The 15,376-nt window shown below is 41.3% G+C and overlaps 3 protein-coding genes across 4 annotated transcripts in view; all 3 read right to left on the reverse strand.

Annotated features, from left to right (window-relative positions):
* Window positions 1–9,730, reverse strand: part of nup93 (nucleoporin 93) — a 31,072-nt gene extending 21,342 nt beyond the window's left edge. Inside the window, exons 1-3 of one of the 2 annotated variants that reach the window (XM_046038032.1) lie at window positions 9,580–9,730; window positions 8,437–8,619; window positions 7,318–7,435 (exon numbers count right to left, since the gene is read on the reverse strand). In XM_046038032.1, coding sequence (XP_045893988.1) covers window positions 7,318–7,435; window positions 8,437–8,615 — 297 coding nt within the window. In that variant the 5' untranslated portion in view covers window positions 8,616–8,619; window positions 9,580–9,730. The remainder of the gene's footprint in view (window positions 1–7,317; window positions 7,436–8,436; window positions 8,620–9,579) is intronic. The other variant, XM_046038031.1, reaches the window with a different exon arrangement.
* A 2,711-nt stretch (window positions 9,731–12,441) lies between these two features.
* steep1 (STING1 ER exit protein 1) lies at window positions 12,442–13,508 on the reverse strand. The gene has a single exon (XM_046038044.1). The coding sequence runs from the start codon at window positions 13,368–13,370 to the stop codon at window positions 12,693–12,695; it is 678 nt and encodes a 225-aa protein (XP_045894000.1). The 5' UTR covers window positions 13,371–13,508; the 3' UTR covers window positions 12,442–12,692.
* A 1,041-nt stretch (window positions 13,509–14,549) lies between these two features.
* The window catches only part of mt2 (metallothionein 2), a 1,761-nt gene continuing 934 nt past the window's right edge, over window positions 14,550–15,376 (reverse strand). Inside the window, exon 4 of the mRNA XM_046038052.1 lies at window positions 14,550–14,911. The gene's annotated coding sequence lies outside the window, so the exon portion shown is untranslated. The remainder of the gene's footprint in view (window positions 14,912–15,376) is intronic.

Consider the following 15,376-nt stretch of genomic DNA (forward strand, 5'->3'; position numbering starts at 1 on the left):
GTGCGTCCCTTCGAATACGCATGTTAACATGTACGCATGTGCTCATTTTCTGTGCCGGCACACGCAGGCCCTCATTCCATTAGCCTCGCAGACAGTCACACTGTCTGCGCCTGAATGCGATCTTATAGTATGTTCGGGAATATCAGCAAGTCGGATTTGTCACTCTTTCTATCTGGCTTCATGCTTATTAGACACTATGAGATACGGTGTGGAAAGGGGAACTGAAGACAGGGAGCCTCGCTCTCAGTGCCAGTTATCATGAAAGTGAGAGGCTTTCTGTCCTCATTTGCCATGACACAATGAGCCGGCCAGTGCCTAAGTGAGTGAGTGTGCATGTGTGTGAGTGAAACCCCACCCATCACTCCTTCATTTCCTGTGTAGCAAAAATATATACGTAAAGTACTACAGCATACATAAACGTGTGTATTTATATTGAGGCAGTGATGTTTGCCTTCAATCATTAACAATCACTTTATACAATCATCATCATCGCCATGGGTGCCATACAGTGACACTGACAATGTAGTATAAGCAGAGAAGAGATGGAGAAAGAGACAAATGACAAAAACAAGTGTGACAGACAAAGCACATGCCTGTCTGTCAGTGAATGAGTGGGTGTGTGTGTGTGTGTGCATATCCAAGTGTATAGGCAATACTCACTCATGCCGAGCGCCTGCCTGCCTGCCTGGCGTTCAGACTGACAGATGAAAAGACACGATGAGACAGGAAAGAGTAAAAAAATGTTTTTCGTTTCTTTGTCTGTGCCCAGGTATCTGGGCTTTGACAGCCCAGGAGACCTGCATCGCCCCTCCGCCTCTCCATCCCTCTGTGTCGCTGTGCCAGGGCAGCAGCAGTGGCCGCCATGCTGGGGCGTGTTCCCTGTGCCCTTTCGAGCCGGCATGGCGGTCCACTTGCAGCCTTTCCCCGTTCGAAAGCAGGCCAGTGACTCTTGTGCGTGAGCTGGAGTACTGAGTGGAAGTACCACATCAAGACTCACTGGAGGTGGTTTTATTGTCAGAGGGCCGTACCAACTGAGCACTCAGACACAGGGGGGATCCACGAGAAGGAACTATGGATTCATATAGAATATCAGTTCCTACCATCAGCTGCCACCCCCACAGCCCTCATCCTCTGTCTCTCTCCCTCCTTCACTTCATCCCGGCATCTCTGCCCCCCACCCCCCCACTCATTTTCTTCCTTTTTTATCCATCTATGCATCCTTCCTTTCCTCCTCCCTCAGCTCAATGCAATTATAGTAATGGATCCCCCCCCCCTCGGTTGATGGCTTCCGACATCCTGTCTTGAAACGAGGCTAATCATGCTCTTAAGGGTCATGTTTAGTTAATGAAGGGTTTGGGAGGCACGTGGTGGTGGAGGTGGGGGGTTCCTATATGCAGGCTGACGATGACAACACATACACAAAGCCGGCATGTTCATACACACGTGTGCTCATGGCACACACTCATTCACAAACAGACACATGCCATATAGCCGCATTTATATGTGCAGACTAGCACAGACGGGATGAAAATGCATGCGCCCACGTGCAGCCAAATCTATGCTAGACACACACATTCATTCATAAGGCCACAGAGAGACACTGTATACGCCAGCAATCGATCGCGACTGACACAGATACAGACATGCAAACACAGCACAAGGAGCCTGTGCACAACACACGTCCTGTGAAGCTATGTCAGTAGTGTTCGTCTATCTCAGCAGATGCTCTAGGCTTAGCCAACTGCATCTGCTGCCGAACGCATGCCATCACTGCCGAGAGATGTGTGTCAATGGGAGCGGGAGAAAAAGAGGAAAAATCAGAGAGGAAAGAAGGGGAAGTAAAAGAGAAAAGGAGAGTAATCAGAGGGACCAGCTGAACGAGGGTAAGGTGATGAAAAGGAGAGAGAGCAAGCCCGGGCAGAGAAAGATGGAACAGTGTGAAAAGTGAGACGAGGACACAGAGACAGAAATAAATTGCAGCCAGTCGCCATTTTTATACCGAGCACAGCTCTCCGCCTTCCATTTCTACAATTTTTTTGTCCATTGTTGTCATTTGATTGCCACCTACATTTCCTGATTTTCTTTCTGCCTCTCTCTCTACATATTTCTCTTTATCAACCTCCTTTGTTAACCACTGGATACATTATTTTATGACAGACAAAAAAATACCGACCCACAGCAGAACAAACGCAAAACTGGCAGAACACAGAACAAAGATTTAATTGTAAAGACGTCTGCTATGTCGTAACAATTCTGTATACAGATGTGTTGGTAGCATAGACATATAAAGAGGATGACGTGACAGCTCCACAAAAGTGAAGCCAATCGCCCCCTAGTGGCCGGCTGTAGTACAGGTCATAAACCCAGCCTCCTCTATTTTTGCAGATGGGACATGGGTCAAACAATGAACCCCCGCCCCATCAATATATGGAAAATTATTGACAAGTTGATGTCACATAACTAGCCACTCCTACATCCATCAAGCCATAAATCCCATAGATCTAGGACTCTGTGTCAATATTGCCTTCTGTTGTAAGATCCTCACTAATTTGAGTTCAGCCGTACACACAGACACATCATTAACACACCAATTCCCGCACTACGTTTGTGTGTGTGTTCCACGCAGCAACCGCAGAGGCATTTATCAGCTCACTCAGGCGAAACACACACACATTTATTGACACACACAGAAAGCTTTTTTGCATTTTCTCTGTCTATCAACCTCCAGTACTCCCCCAATCCCAAGGCCTTGCATCATTTAAAGGTTATTTCAACCACTAAAATATGATTAGAGGTGCAACAATACTGGTGCATCTCAACAGACTTCTCATACACCTAGAAGCTAGAGATGATAATCTCCCATATTTGCAATAAAATGTATAGATTCTGATTTTCTTTGGGGATTACCCAGACGTCTATAGTACATTTTCTACTCTAAATTTCCATCTATTACAGATCTAACATACTTTCATGTGTGAAAAAGCCACGAACATCATCAGACTCAAGCGACTTTGTGCGCTCCTTCATAGCAACTACAAAGCCAGAGTGCATTTGTTTACACTGGTGATATGAAAGTTTTAATCAACTTTTTCCCCACTTTACTTGAACACAAAAGTTTGATACCCACATGTGAGAACATGACTGCCACCTATACTGATAAAAGCAAATAACTTAAATTAGGAAGTAAAATAAACAAAATTAGTTATAAAATAAATTATAGGCTGTCTCGTAAAACTGTCTTGTAAAAGTGTGAGAGGGGATTACCTAAATACAATAACTTATAACTAATACAAAAACAGGAGATCTACATAAATAATGTTTTCCCAGCAGAATATTCAGTATACGTCATGCTCTCAGTCTCAAACAGCACTTAACCGTGTCATGTGACATGCTTCAGTAAGAACAAATATCACTGGGACCACTAAAGAAAACTGCAGATGAGCATTTAATATCCAGGAATATTGACTACACTGCAGGAAGACCCTGAACTATAAATGAAAACAAGAGCTGATATTATATTTTGTTGAATTTTAAACAACTTGCTGTTTGTTAATTGTGTAAATGAACACATTAGCTTTTATGTTGCATTTGATTCAATGTTGAAAAGGGAACCTCTGTTTAAAATAAAATATGCATTAACCTGATCACTGTCATTTTCTAAAATCATCTAGAATTATTAGAACTTTTAAAATATGTCTCGTTTGCTTGGTACATGCACTTGGTACACATACATGTGTGTGCACGTGATCAGGATGGTACCACGTCTGCCTCATTGATGACTGATTGCAAAAAAAAAATGGATACAGCATGTGAATTTCCTTTGATATCTAACGTTTAACTACTAGAGCAATGCCTTCATAGTGTATTGAATCTTAGAAAACAGAGTATTTGTGTTACAATTACTGCAATACACTGCTTGTATTTACTGAAAGTTGCCTTCTGTCCTACACGTAGCATGTCAATCGTCTTATATCTCCACACCACTCACTATAAACTCTTTTTACCTCAGAGTACTTGGTGACAATGTGACTGCATCCCAAAAGAAAACTAAATGGAGATCTGTAAGAAGGCTGCAGTGTAGCTTGGTGTTGATCAGGTTTCTTTCAGTGGTCTTACTTTCAAACAAAACATATAAAAACAAGCATTTCCTGTTTTGTTATTTCTTGCTGAACGGGCCTCCTGAGTCTGATTAATTTTTTTGCCTCCTTGTCATCGAGCCAAATCACTCACAAGTAGTCAACTTTTTGTCTCATGAGCTCGATTAAAAGAGAATTCCCAACATGGTAGCAGCTTACCTCTGTTATTGGCCAGCTAGTCAAATACACTAAGATAGCCCAGAAAACTAAAAACTCCTGTACTTTGTAAGGCATGTGTTCGAGGTAGATAAAATATTAGAAACACCTTTCAGTAATATATTCTATGTAGTTGTTATTGTGTTTACGGCTGAATGAGCCACTAAGAAAAACCTCGGAAAACTGTTATATACTGAACAAAATGGGCCTTAAGATGAATGCCAATTCAATGCAACTGTCTCTTATTCTCACCACCTTCCTGGAATTTGGTTGTTCAAATGGAGCTGTGGTGTTTGTAACCCAGCAGAGAGCTATTCTACTGAAGGACGCACTGCACATTTGTTCTGAAATGAAACTTTGTTATGTACTGTCTTCTTGTAAACCAATAAGGGGAAAACAGAAAGAGCAGAGAGTGTGTGTGTGTGTGTGTGTGTGTGCCCTCACATTGCCAGAAGCTAAGTGCTCTTCCAGTCAGTAAGTCAAACCCGACCAGGCTAGCATACATCCGACTGTCCAAGACAAATGAACGGCATACAGATAAAAAAAGACAAGTAAATGTAAAAGAATGAACAGAGATGGGGTTAGAAAAAAAGAGAGAAATTGAGAGTGAGACATGGTGATGGAGAGAGATGAATGATCAGCTGTAGACAGAGGATTAAGCAGGGTAGAAAAGAGGAATGAAGAGAAAGAGAAACAGATGAAGCTCAGGGAAATGCAGCAACTTCTCTGAACCAGAAGACCGAGGGTAAGCTGAGGATGAGATAGGTATAAAGGAAAGCAGATTCAAGTGGATGGAAAAGGTAAAAATGGGACGCAGATCCTTGTTGAATCGTTGCTGCGCAACCAGAGATATCATCTTTTTGGTGCCTACATTACCCACAATGCAACAAGACCGCTGACAGTTCGGTTCAAGATTCAGGGTGTGTTACGCTAGCCTCATTGAGGCTTAGGAATTTCAAACTTCCGTTTTTGAGACCTAAACTAACACAATTTGCAGGGAATATCTGGCGAACATCATCTGTAGGTAATTAACATTACTTACATACCTTGGCCGAAAAACTGATGTGAAAGTGTCAGTCAAACATTGTTGAGGACCAAACAACCGCACCGAGACCGCTTGAAAAGGTGGGTTTCAGACTATGTTCTGGAGGCTGATCAGAAACTAAACCTAAAACCCAACATTAGGGGAAACTGGGGACTGTTGCAACACTTTCTGCATTTCTTTCAGTTACTCATAGACTATTTGGATAAGACCAACCAAATTGTTATATTAAACTTACATCGGTCTGCTAATTACCCTTACAATTTAAAGAAGATTACATATAACATATCATTTACAATATGTATTTGAATTGAAGAAGTCTGATGTTGCGACTGACCCCCAACCCTGGGAACAGTTAGGGCGATCTGGGACAGTTGCAGATGGTTAAAAATACATTCAATTTAACTAACTTTTGCCTTTTGTCTCCATAAGAAAAATGTTAAGTTAAATTTCCTTGGGGGAGTATCCCCAAACCCCACACCAAATACATGCACCTAAGGAAGCTTAAGAAGGCCAAATTCCTGTGCCAAGTTCTTGTCAGCTTTTACAGAGGAGCAAAAGAAAGCAGGAGCATCCTGACTGGAAACAGCACAAACTGGCATTGGATGTGCACTGCCCAGGACTGGAGGGCTCTGCAGCGGGTGATTGAAACTGCTCAGAAGATCTTTAGTACCCATCTCCCGAGCATCAGTGATACTGGTGAGGTGAGGTGCCTAAGCAGAGCCCAAAGGATACTAAAGTACAGTACCCACCCAGCCACAGCCTGTTCACCCTGCTGCCTTCTGGGAAGAGATATAGAAGTTTCTGCTGTCACACCACCAGACAGCAGAGCACTTTTTCCCCCCAAGCTATCAGACTCCTAAAATTATAATTCATCCTCAGCCCTGCTCCACTGAATACAGTTTATTTCTGTTTTATAATTGCTTCTGTATTACTGTATATTGTCTGCTACGTAGGAGAAGGGAGAGACAAACTCAATTTCACTTTACAAGCTGTTAAAATAAATCTACCTTTTACCTTTTAAGTCTTCTACAAACTTAGGGAAAACACTGAAATTATAATTATTCCAAAGTGCATGAATACAGCTCATACGCAATTGACATGCATCACTGATGCTGAAAGAAATTTGAAGGGAAACACTAAACTGATTGTTATAAATGACTATAAAAATAACTTTTTGTAAAGAGTGTATTTTGTTCCTTTTATATTCAAATCATAACATCCATGGCAGAAGTAATTACAAAAAAATTAATGAAAACAAAACACTTAATGCACAAAAATGAGCATCTCTCCTACAGGTTTTCCAAGGAAATTTGGCCCCATCCTAGTTGACAGCGAGTGAGAGAGGCGTCTCACAACTGCCTTACTAGTGCCTCTAGCTGTACATTACTGTACAAGACGCCTCATTTTTGTCCTGTCTCTCCTTGTTAGTCATTATTTACAACATTCTGCCGATTTGCAGTGTAATAATACTAATAATATGCTAATAATCAGTTATTTCTTGATGAGCTCTTTGTGACACCAAAGAACACAAGTATGCACATCAGATGCATTACACTGCTGGATAAACTTCTGTCAGTCACAGGAACATGATTTACCCACATGGGTCCTGACAATGCAGGATGACAATCGTCAAAACTGTCCAATCAATGAGTAACTGCACTTATCAATCAGTCTGTATAACTTCATGTTTACTCCTCTTGGTTCGTTGGTCAACGGTCATTGTGAACAAAACCAGAACTAAAATTAAACAATGTATAATTTTTTTCGCAGTAGTCCGAACCAAATGAACCGAACTACAGGAATGAAAGCACCCTGATGAGAAAAACCCACATTATATTTGAAACAATATTAATTGTAACTGTGTCTTTATGCATTTCACAAAAAACACTCACTGATGGAGTCTTTCTCTAGCAAAACAGTCTGTAAGTGACAGCAAAGCTAGCAGCTAGCTGGATGCATGGCCTATTAGGTCATTCATACCTGTATGTCAGTGTCTTTGACCGGCTCCAAGGGCTCAAAAGTGGTGGCAGCACTTAGACTTTCCAACCTCTGAGAAATGTGGAAGATGTCTAAACCTCTGGAACCAAGAAGGATTGACCTGAGAGTAAGACAGAGCGGTGGTAAGAATGCATCCATGTAATGGAAGGACTAAAGTGAGAGCAAGACTGACAATGAACTTGTTTGCTTCACAACCACTAGAGGGCACAAGAGGCTTTGCTACTATTCCACTGGTTTAATATTCATGTCAAGACAACTCAAACCAATTACACAGGGTTCATGTTAAGGCATTTGAGGAAAATTAAACCAAGTATAAAATAAATGGTATTTAGAAAAGACTGAATCTGTTAAACAAGACAACAATGAAACCTCATCTTACATATTTCTTAAAACAAGAAGTCTGTATAATAGAGCGCAGATGGGTCACAGGGGGATCAGTGAGTATTACTCAGTGTTGATACGTTTTACATTTCATCAACAATTTAGGGCTGAACAATTAATCGACCACAGACTTAAGAAAACATCTTTGTTTAGTACTAAAGACCCTTGCAGAAATCACACCATAATCATTTAAATATGTTTTTCATTGGAAATTAGAATAATTATGTAAAAAGGATCATTGCCTCCAACATTGCAAATTGAAATATCAGTCAAAATAATAATTGCAATTAGATATTTTTTCAAAATCATTTAGCCCTATAACAATTTGGCAGTTAACTGTACTAAATAATATATTATCAATGGCCACTTTAAGATTCTATATATTACATGTTAAATGTCAAAATCAAAAAAGGTGTGAGCTTCAGACATGCTGGACAGAACTATAAAAAGGGATATAGTTGGATTTCCACAGTTAGGAGATGGCTATTCAATCTGGAAAGCATTATATTAAATGTGAGCCCCTGACAAAAATCGAATTTTAAACACATGAACATCAAACAAAGAAACAAGAGCACATCAAAGCGGCAGGCAAGGAATAAGTAAAATGACAGACAACTGTTTATGGATTTGTATTACAGTCAGTTTAGGTTTTGTGAGCACAATACAGGAACATATGGGACTGTGCAAGATGGCCATGTGTGCATAGGACATATTCCTTACGCTTTTACATCTGCAGCATCTTGCGAGGTGCGGGTCAGGGTGCGGGATCGAAGTCTCTCCCCCGCCTGCTGGATCTCCTGGAGGTTCCTCTCAACATGCGGCAGCTCTGACACTGCTTCTGTCTCGGCAGCTAGCTGCTCTGCCTGCTGCAGCAGCTCCCCGAAACCTTCTGCATCCATACCTCTAGACGCAGAGAGGAATAGTGATTAAATGAATGAACGCAATGATATTTAAGCTTCACCATTCACCATCAATACTGGGTGGACAGTGTTTTATGGATCCTACCCCAAACTTCACCACAAGTATTTGTATCATTGGCTTGGGCAAGGGCAAAACTGTTGATCCTACTAGCTATGACAAGTGCATTTTTTTAAAAAGCACAATAAATAAACACAGCCAAAAAATTATGTTAGGCTTCGAAAATATACTGTGTACCAAGTGTCTGCTGATGTTTGTGGGTTGTAGACATTAAGCATTCAGGAAAGACTGCAGGATATGTAACTATGTAAACAGCCTCATATTCAAACTAAAAGTTAGCACTCGAACCAAGGTCAAAGCTGCAGTTCACTTCTAAAACGCTGGATATATTGTATACTGTGAGACCAGAGATGTAGAACATGTACATGGACACATCAGAAACAAAACCCTTCACTTAGGATAACATGAAATATTGATTAACCCATGTTCATATCTAAATCTAAGAGTGAACAGTGAAGATACTATAGCCTGGAGTTTATAGGACATACAGGTACCATAACATATTTTGACAGCTGACGTAAACAGGATGACACCTTAAGCGCGCGCATGGAGTGCCGTGGTTGTCAGATTAGCTTAGCGTCAGCACAATGCTAACACCCTGGCTAGCTAGTTTAGAAACTTGTGACAACAGCGAGACACAGTTTCAACAGTCGAGAAGGGCAAATTACATACCAGAGTTGCAACGACCTCGATTTTAAACACGTTTCCTCTCAGACCTAGCTTTGTTAGTACGCTACATTAGTCAACTTTATGTCAAAATGTATGGCGCTCAGCGGTTAGCCAGCAGGCTACATGGCTAACGGTTAGCCTTCTCTCGCATGCTCGCAGTTGCATGAACCTAAACATCTTTGATTGGACACTGTTGCAGGCAGACATGCCTCATACCTGTTGTGTAGGGCAGACGTAAGTATGGTCCTGTCTGTATTCCTCTGGTGAATGCGTTTACACTTATTACCTCTTGTTCAGTTTTGCTCACGCATGAAAGTATATTATTTGCCCCGGCACTTCTGGGGTCGATGCTGATTGGACGATATGCCGGATGTCACACTTGCTCGCCTCCTTCAAGATGTGACAAACCCCGCTGCTCTGCCAGCTGGACGGGAGGACTTGGAGAAACAGGTCCAACATTAAACTGTAAAGTTACTTATGAAAACACAGCCCGATGTTAAACCTAAAATCATGTCAGTCAACAGGAACAGACGCATGACACAGTCCAGATTTGCTGAACAAAACATTTCTCATTTCTGTGGTTTGATGCAAGGTTGAGATTGCATTCACTTACATTCACACTTTATTTTTGCAAGGGAATCCAACATGTTGTGAATTTAACTGTCTCAAACATGATATATTTTATTGTGACCACATCACATGTGCCCAAAAGTGTTGAACTGTTTCCGTTTTAAATGTTTGGGGCAGCAACACTGCATTACAGGCTACTCCTCTAGGGTTAACTAGGTCACGTGGAATAACAGTTTTAAAGCACCAAAAACATTGGGTTTTAATTTCTCTAATATCACGTAATATAGCATACTACACTATTTTTCTCCGGTCACAAAGATTGACTTTTTTTTTCTTAAATAGACTTTCTTAAGTGTCATTTGAAAGTCTAGCTATGTGAAACATTTGCTTGTGAAAATAAGCCTACATAAAACATAGGTCATGTATCTCTCTGTATAAACTGTCGGTCAGTAGTTTTCTTTGATGAGTGACTAGATTTTTATACCTCTCGAATTTCTCCAAATGCTTCTCATATTTATGTGTATTTCATTTGAAAGATGCCATTGTTATTACCACTGGAAATGTTTTATTAAAAATATACTTTAATGTCTACCTCTAATAACTACCTCTACTCAATATTTCTTCATAAACGTATCTTACCTCTAATAACACCTTCTACTTAACATTTCTTCTTCAACTTATAATATAGTACCCTAGCATCTCACCTTTATAATAACAACTCTTCCATCCACTGAATGCTGCGACTTTTAGATTTTTATCAAACACACTTTCCACTCTAACATCAACTTGATTTCCAGTCACTGCGTCACTCCTGAAATATTTTTTTCTCTAGACTGGGCTAGATGTCTTTGCTGAACAACTAGGTCAGATATGAATTTACAAAATGCTTAAGTCCTTTGCTCTTTAGCCCTTGCTGTTGGCTGATGAGAGGAAACTACTGACTGTAGCTTTAATCATAAAGCCAAGGTGGTTGATGAACTGCTGTTTCCAGGCTACAGTCTGTTGCTTGGTTAGGACAGATCTGGTCATATATAGTGAAAACTCCCAGAGCAACGCCATTATATAATACAGCATGTACAACTGTTTTCTCTGTTATACAGCACAGACAGAGCATCACAACCGTGCTCCAAATGAACTAAATATGTCCTCTACATGCCTGCCAAACAAAAGTGACCTAATTCTCTGTGGATGTTTCATAATAAAACCTTACCGGTGACAAAAACATGTCACAATTAATAAGTGATCTTGCTCTTTTCACAAGTCACAGGCCAAATTGATAACATCAGTAATAATTTCATTCTATTTTAGGGAACTGGAATTGTGCATGATGACTCACCAGTCACTAGACATTTAAATGGGACTGAGCCATCTCTAACGTTACTAGTACTATATTTCCACCTGGGCCTTTTCTGTCTTGACAATTTAAAATCTCAAAAGAGAAAAAAAATAGTACTGTCAGGACCGTTTGGCCTTTAAAACAGCGCATTGATGGGTTTGAACTGTGTTTTTGGAGAACTGACTTTCAGTTTTTATGAGAAATGACTTTTACCTACTTATTTTAGTGTTTTGCTGCAATATGCACTGAAATCACTGTAAGCTGTAGTTGCATTTGTGTGTAACCATTAACCATTTTCAACAAAGTTCTGTTCCTCACCGAGAGAAAGAAAAGCCTACATCTGCAGCCCTAAATACTTAGAATTTTAGATCAGCTGTGGCGGAGTTCTGGTCCAGTCTACAAAACACATTGTTCTCCTAATTTGTCCTGTACGTTTGTGACCCACATTAAGGTTCTGACCTGCCAGTTAGGCGCCGACCTACATTCACCCATATTCTTGATCACGAATCACTGACAGAAAACCTCAAACGTCTGTCTCATACTGTACACATTATAAATATTACAAATAGTAAATATTAATCCTCTTAGTACAGTTATCTGTAAATTGACGTCGTATGCAATTTTATAAAGATTGATTTCTGAATTTTATTTCACTTCAGATCCTAATTGAAAATATGTCTCTTTTATAAAAAAAATGATGTTAGCAAACCTTTAGTAAATTCAGAATCATTATAACATAGCTTCAGCTGCTGCTGTCTACGTAAAAACTTTAACGATGGCTCTGTTCTGGTCAGGTCTCCCAGTGAGCTGTGACAGTGTGACAAAGAACCAGCATGAACCAGGACCCTGAAACTGAGAGAAGCTGCAGGTCTTCACATTTGAGGATGGAACCTGAGAAAGTTTGGCATTTTTTTTCTTGATAAATTACTTCAATGATTGACTGAATTTATTAACTATCGCAGATTATTTTTTGACAGTCACTTCAGCTTGAGTAGGTTCACATACAAATTCCCTTTAGAATAGTCTCACTGATTAATCTGTCATCATTGACATTTTAAGAAGGGTGCACCAACAAATATTTTCAAAACCTCATTTGCAGCACCTGAAGACTGCCCGACACCACGGTGAAAATCACACCAAGACAAAACGCTTTGAAAAAAATACCAAACAGGTTCATTTGGTCTTTTAATTGTTGTACAAAATAACATTTTAAACTAATTTAAAGCACTACAACATCACCATCTTAATAGGCAACACAAATCACCAGTCTTATACTGATATGTCCAAATACTGCCCTCCATGTACTGGAGTGCTGTTTCGCCACAGAAAAACTACTGGCCAGTACTGGGAAGATAATACAAGTGTGCATGAGGATCTTCAGAGGATTACATTGTGTCACAGCGCGTCCCTCATTGAGACTCTTCTATTTGAACTGATTATCAATAAGGGTGCCCTTCATCTTCGCCTTCTTGGCCTCCAGCTCGGCCAGCTCTTGCAGCCTCCTCTTGCTCATGCCCTTCCTCTCCAGCTGCTTCTCGATCACTTTGGCGTTTTGGGCGTACGAGTCCGCCACCTCCCGGGCCTCGATCTCCTCCTCCTCCTCGTCGATGGTGGAGACTGTGACAGAGCTGAACTTGCCCATGTCTTTGGTCCGCTTGGTCATCATCACGCGGACTTTCTTGGGAGCCTCCGGCTGCTTCTGGCTGTAGACGCTGGTGTTGCCGAAACCCTGCCCGAACTTGACCACCGCTCCGTCCACGATGAAGGTGGCCGGATTGTTCTTCTCCTGGTGCTGGTAGAAGAGCAGCAAGCCGCACTTGCCGCACTTCTTGCGGTACTGTCTCTCGATGCCCTCGGCTCTCTTGATGTACGCGTTTTCGTCCACCTCTACGTTGCAGAACTTGTGGGCATGTTTGGCCCCGTCGATCACCCTGGCTCGGTCCCTGGGCCTCATGGGCAGCTTCTCCAGCTGGCAGTCCAACACCAAAACCATCTGACCGCACAGGCAGTAGTAGACATGAAGAGGCTTTTCTCCGTCGTCATACTCCTCTCTGTCTCTGGTGTCCGAACACACGACACTTCTAGACACGACCTTCGGCATGTTGAGCCACTTAAATGTCTTATAAAACAGGACCGTCTAGTGCAATGCTATTGTTGAAACGCCATGGCGACAAAAGCACTGGGCGGAATTCTTCCTGAACACAGAAACAACGCAACACTTCCGGTGTACGTCACTGTTCCTACCAGAAACAAGGGCTCCCTTTTGTTCCGCATGGTTAGAAAGTTCCGCGGAGGCCAAGTTCAAAATAAAGCCAGGGAGTTTATTTATTATAAAGCACAAGGTTGTATAACGAAAAGAAAGTTTGTAGTCCTTTATGCTACACAAGCTAACAGATAATTAAAGTTATATTAAAATATGGTGACATATAAAACAAATAAAATAGAACAATAAATAGGCTCCAGGTATTTATTTAGTCTACATAGGCCTATACACTCCACAGACCATTCCGTAGAGCATTTTATGAATTTGCGTCTGGGGTGAATGTCAACAGCAGCAACAGGATGATAATGTGGCTGTGTTTTCATCTTCACATAAAAAGTTTGACTTTTGTGTGTGTCTGTTGTGAATGTGTTTGAGCACCAAGCATCATTGATGTAAAAGAGTCAGCCTCCTTTCATCTCGCCGTAGAAGTTGGTGGTGATAGCGCAATGGACAAAACACAAGCCTTTGGTGTCAGAGACCCGGGTTCAATTGTGCTTTGGATAAAACCGTCACCTAAATGAATAAACGTAGTGTCACTCGTGATCAATAGATCAAATTCCATAAGGGGCCCTAATCCGTGTATGATGGCCCAAGATAAATGAGGTGTCACAACATGTTAAAATATTCTATAGCCTATATTTTTGGACAAGCAGTTTAACTGGAAGTAGGCCAAGCCAACAAACCAAAACTTGCTACCACCCGACACATTTCTGCTCTAACAAATGACCATTTGTTTTGAAATTTGGGTTGATAGAGAAAAATACCTCTTTCAGCTTACCACAATATGCCTACTGAAGCACATAGGGCCTATTCTCAGTTCAACTGAAGGTTCTTTAACATGCTTGAGTTTGCCCTTCAGTTGTCCCCTTACTGAAATCAGGAGCCAACACTGCAACATAATACATGGACTTGGGTTTCAACTTTGTAAGCCTACTGCCTCCCTTTCAGATCAGTGATTTAAAACTTTCCACATCAAGGACCCCTAAACTCACAAATTAGACCACAGACCCATTATGATGGCTTTTATGTTTTTTATTACATAATATAAACCTTTGACCTAGTAGACATTTTACTTACAGGTGGAATTACCAAAATTATACTTCCTGGTAGTCACCCCAAGAACCGTCAAGGACCCCTGGGGGTCCCTAGACTCCACTTTGAGAACCATTGTGTTAAATGACTTTACACTGCACAGCCCGTTTTATGCTGAGGCTTGAAACCCTTACACGTAAGACCACTTTAAGCTAAAGCACATCCACGTTAAGGAGAGCAATTTACTGCAACGCTGAGACGAGTACAAAATACATTTTATGTAGACATGTGCAGTTAGTCATTAGTTGTTCACACAGGCGCCATCACAAGGGCAGTAGAGCGCTGATGTTGCAGGCTCCTCACTGACAGCAGCTGGTGTCGCACTTCTTCCCTTTGCACACGCAGCCGGAGGCGCACTTGCTGCAGCCTGATGGGCAGCATGAGCAGCAGCCTGCAACAAGAGAAAGAGTTCATTAGTGACAGGCCAGCGGTCAAGTAAGCTGCCTAAGAAAAGAAAGTGCTGATCACACAGCTGATGCCAGCCCTGCCTCATGAGTATTCTATTGTTACAGTGCTAATGAAATATAAAATGCTATCGAGGGTGAAGGGGGAAATGTAGCTTAAGCAATTCAGATATATTGCATCCAGTAGTCCCTCTGACTGGGTCAAGATTAAATACCAACACAATACGTCATGTTATCGGTGTAAAGATGTCAGACTTACTCTTCTTGCAGGTGGTGCAGGAGCAGTTTGTGCAAGCGCAGGATGCTCCGCACTTGCAGGTTCCACCTGGAAGACAACAAATTAAGCCA

The sequence above is a fragment of the Micropterus dolomieu genome, linkage group LG22, assembly GCF_021292245.1.
Source record: "Micropterus dolomieu isolate WLL.071019.BEF.003 ecotype Adirondacks linkage group LG22, ASM2129224v1, whole genome shotgun sequence".
NCBI lineage: Eukaryota > Metazoa > Chordata > Actinopteri > Centrarchiformes > Centrarchidae > Micropterus > Micropterus dolomieu.

Excerpts from the sequence above, each read along its gene's own strand:
- steep1 (XM_046038044.1), bottom strand. The coding sequence starts at position 13,370 with ATGCCGAAGGTCGTGTCTAGAAGTGTCGTGTGTTCGGACACCAGAGAC.